This window comes from Polyodon spathula, chromosome 23, assembly GCF_017654505.1.
Source record: "Polyodon spathula isolate WHYD16114869_AA chromosome 23, ASM1765450v1, whole genome shotgun sequence".
NCBI classification, from domain to species: domain Eukaryota; kingdom Metazoa; phylum Chordata; class Actinopteri; order Acipenseriformes; family Polyodontidae; genus Polyodon; species Polyodon spathula.
The window spans coordinates 22,552,611-22,555,928 of NC_054556.1; the positions used below are offsets into that span (position 1 = coordinate 22,552,611).

Below are 3,318 nucleotides of genomic sequence, written 5' to 3' on the forward strand. Positions count from 1 at the left end.
AGTTTCCAATTAAATCAGATTGATATTGTGTGTTTAATCACTGATAGATAATGAACTGATTTGTGCTTGAAAGAGTGTAGACCTACCTTAAGCTACAATACTGACTGTAATAAAAACTAAACCTGAGAGAATTTATGCAACATGTGATTTATTGTTTAAACAACATTTACATATAACTTACATATAAGGTATTGCAATGAATGTAATTTTAAGGACCTTTGTACACATTCTACATCACATTTTCTGCACGTTTATGTTGTGCTTGATGATCTTACATTTAAAAAAAAAACAACAACATATCAAGGAATCAATAATCAATACAAGTTTTCAAAAAGCAGTTTCTCCAATCCTTCTATCTTAAGCACATTGCTGGCAGCTAGAAATTTACAATCAATGTTCACTAATACAGAGAATAACAAACAAACAAACAGCAAAGCATATCATATACCAAAGCACCTTAATTATACACCTTAAACTGTAGTTTCGTAACTTATAACTACATTTAATGTTTCTGTTTTATTATATTAAAATATGTATTAAAACAATGAAGGACAAAGTTGTACAACATGTTTACAAAAATATTGCCATCTACTGTTAACTTCAAAAAGAATTGCAATAGTTGCTGATACAAATGCATGCATGAATGCCCGTTTTTAATAGTGCAGTACCAATGTTTTACACAAGGGGTCGACAAAACCCAATGTATAAAGCGACAGTTTAAAGAAAAAAATACAGCCATTGTGTGAAAGTCTTTGAAAAAGAAACAAAAAAAAGATAAACATCAAGAAAACGAACTATGTTTACTAGCACAGCATGAAAATATATATATATCAAAATATATCAAGGCCATTATAGTCATTATATACAATATACTGTAGTATATATTTTCTAAAATATATTGTGGATATAATGAGCCACACACGTTCTTTAAGCAGGTCTACATTCTAACATTTTCTTAAAAGCTTTTCTAAAACTGTCGTCTAGAAAAGCGTACAAGAACGGATTTAAGCAAGAGTTGGCATAACTCAGACTAGTGATAAAGTACGATATCCCTATCACCAAAGGAGTGGTTTGCAAGTCCGTGGTCAGAGCTACTATTGTGCTAAGATGGAACGGGGTCCAGCAGAACAGACACACCGCGAGGACGATGAAAACCATGATGGTCACTTTCTTCTTAGCTTTGTCGAGTGCCTTCGCGTTGGAGTTCAAGCGCATATTCCTGAGTTTATAAAGCATCATCGTGTACAGGATGCAGATGGTAGAAACAGGAATGACAAAGCCTAGAATCAGGGTATATATGCGACTGGCTTTGAACCAAAAGCTCTCGGAGCTGGGAAAACTCAGGACACAGCTCTTTCTGTCCAGGTCATCCGTAATGGTGAAGACCCGAGCAAAGACGGTGAAAGGCAGGACGATCAGGATCACCAAGATCCACACGCATAGGCTAACTATTTTGGCTGCCCTGTAGGTGCGGTGTGGCGTTGTTTTGGACTGCACCGTCGCGAGCACCACCAGGTAACGATCGATGCTCATCACCGTCAGAAAGTAGATGCTCGAGAAGATGTTGTAGTGGTCAATCGACAGGATTATTTTGCAGAGCATTTCGCCGAACGGCCAGTAATGTAAAAGGTGCTCAGCGATGTTAATAGGCAGCACCAGAGTAAAGAGATCGTCTGCAATGGCCAAGTTTAGGATGAACATATTAGTGACGGTCTTCATTTTAGGGGCTTTTAGGATCACATATATGACAGCGGTGTTTCCCGTGAGCCCAACAGCACAGATCACGGAGTAGATCACCGGCAGAAGGACATAGAAATCTGGGTAGAAGTGCGGTTCTGTTGCGGTCTCATTAGCATCAGTTCGGTTGTTCTCACAGTAGTTCATCGAGTGGTCGCAGGATTTGTTGGGATAATCTGAGCTTGATACATTCTCCATGGCTGTTGTTTTGTTTGTCTGTGTTTATGCTGGTTGGATAACCGCAAGTGTCATTTCTTTTCCTCAAAAGTTTTAAGTTATTCAGCGTATGTCGGACTTTTGCTTTTGGTTACATTAATATAATATCTGTAAAAAAAAAAAAAAAAAAATAAATAAATAAATAAATAAATAAATAGTGAAATAAACTACAGGATTCTTAATTGAATGTGCTTTTTGGATGCATTTAAAACTATACCTTTGAAAAATACCTAGTGCTGATTGCAATTTTAAAACGCTAACCTTTCCTGAAAGTGCACTTTTTAAGATACGTTCATAAATAAATAAATAAATAAATACGTACTAAACAAAAACACACAAATCAGGACTCCCAAAAAAAAAAAAGCAAACTCACATTTTCATTTTAACAAACAAAGTGCTGTAACTATTAAGCACTGGAATATGAACATAGCTATCACACATAAATAAAACGATTAGCATTTAGTTAAAACCGATATTTATATAACTGATAACATAAACAATGATACTAGCACTAATAATAAACACATTGATAAAAACAAATAGAAGCGTTCAAGTAGTCCTCATCTTACCACAATACAGAAGCTTAGGCTGACATTCCAATTCTTGCTCTCCTCAGAACCGGATCTCAAACACTATTCAACGCCGGTTTGCCAAATAGTTAAAGGATGGGGTGTATTTCAGTGACGTCACCGAGTCTGGTGGGTATCAGTCTTGTGCCTGTGCCGTTATCTACACGCTTGGAGGTTATGGGTGGTAGAAAATAGTATATACCTAGCTAGCTAGCTAGATAGATACTATAACTGAGTAACTGTTTTTCAAGTGTTCTGTTACCCATACCACTGAAATACCTGAGAAATCAAGACCTTTATAGCCTAGTGTAACCAATGTATTCTCAAACAAGACAGCTTTAAAGCTTCAGAGGCTGATGGTAACTTAGTAACCAAGGTTTTTAGAAACTTAATAACAATAATGTTTTCCTATACACTTTGATTTATAGTTAAACTGTACCTAAGACTAGTTTATTAACTATTTCACAACATAGACTATCAGTAATGTAATCTAATTACATCATTTTTATGTATTCATTATGTAGAATTTATAGATACAGTGAAGATCTAGCGCAGGTCTTTGACCAGTACTGATTCAACTTTGCAGTAGAAGGTTTGACAATTATAGAAATAACACACAAGATCATAGTATACTGGCAAAACACGTTTGAACATGTTCAGAAATGCTAAACCACTTTTATCACAATGTAATGAACGTTAGATGCATTCCTTTCTGCTAAACGTAAAAATATGTCTTTATTGTGGCATCATTTGACAAAGAGACATGACTCTGTCAATTCATAATTGATGCTGTTGG

The 3,318-nt window shown here is 35.6% G+C and overlaps 1 protein-coding gene across 1 annotated transcript; it reads right to left on the reverse strand.

Annotated features, from left to right (window-relative positions):
• Positions 1–850: 850 nt before the first annotated feature.
• On the reverse strand, positions 851–2,599 carry LOC121298306 (neuropeptides B/W receptor type 2-like). Its single transcript, XM_041225359.1, has 2 exons — positions 2,523–2,599; positions 851–2,061 (listed from the first exon to the last, which is right to left on the reverse strand). The coding sequence occupies exon 2, from the start codon at positions 1,933–1,935 to the stop codon at positions 928–930; it is 1,008 nt and encodes a 335-aa protein (XP_041081293.1). The 5' UTR covers positions 1,936–2,061; positions 2,523–2,599; the 3' UTR covers positions 851–927.
• Between the last annotated feature and the right edge of the window lie 719 nt (positions 2,600–3,318).

Bases quoted from the DNA above. Each gene is read 5' to 3' on its own strand.
- LOC121298306 (XM_041225359.1), bottom strand. From the start codon at position 1,935: ATGGAGAATGTATCAAGCTCAGATTATCCCAACAAATCCTGCGACCAC.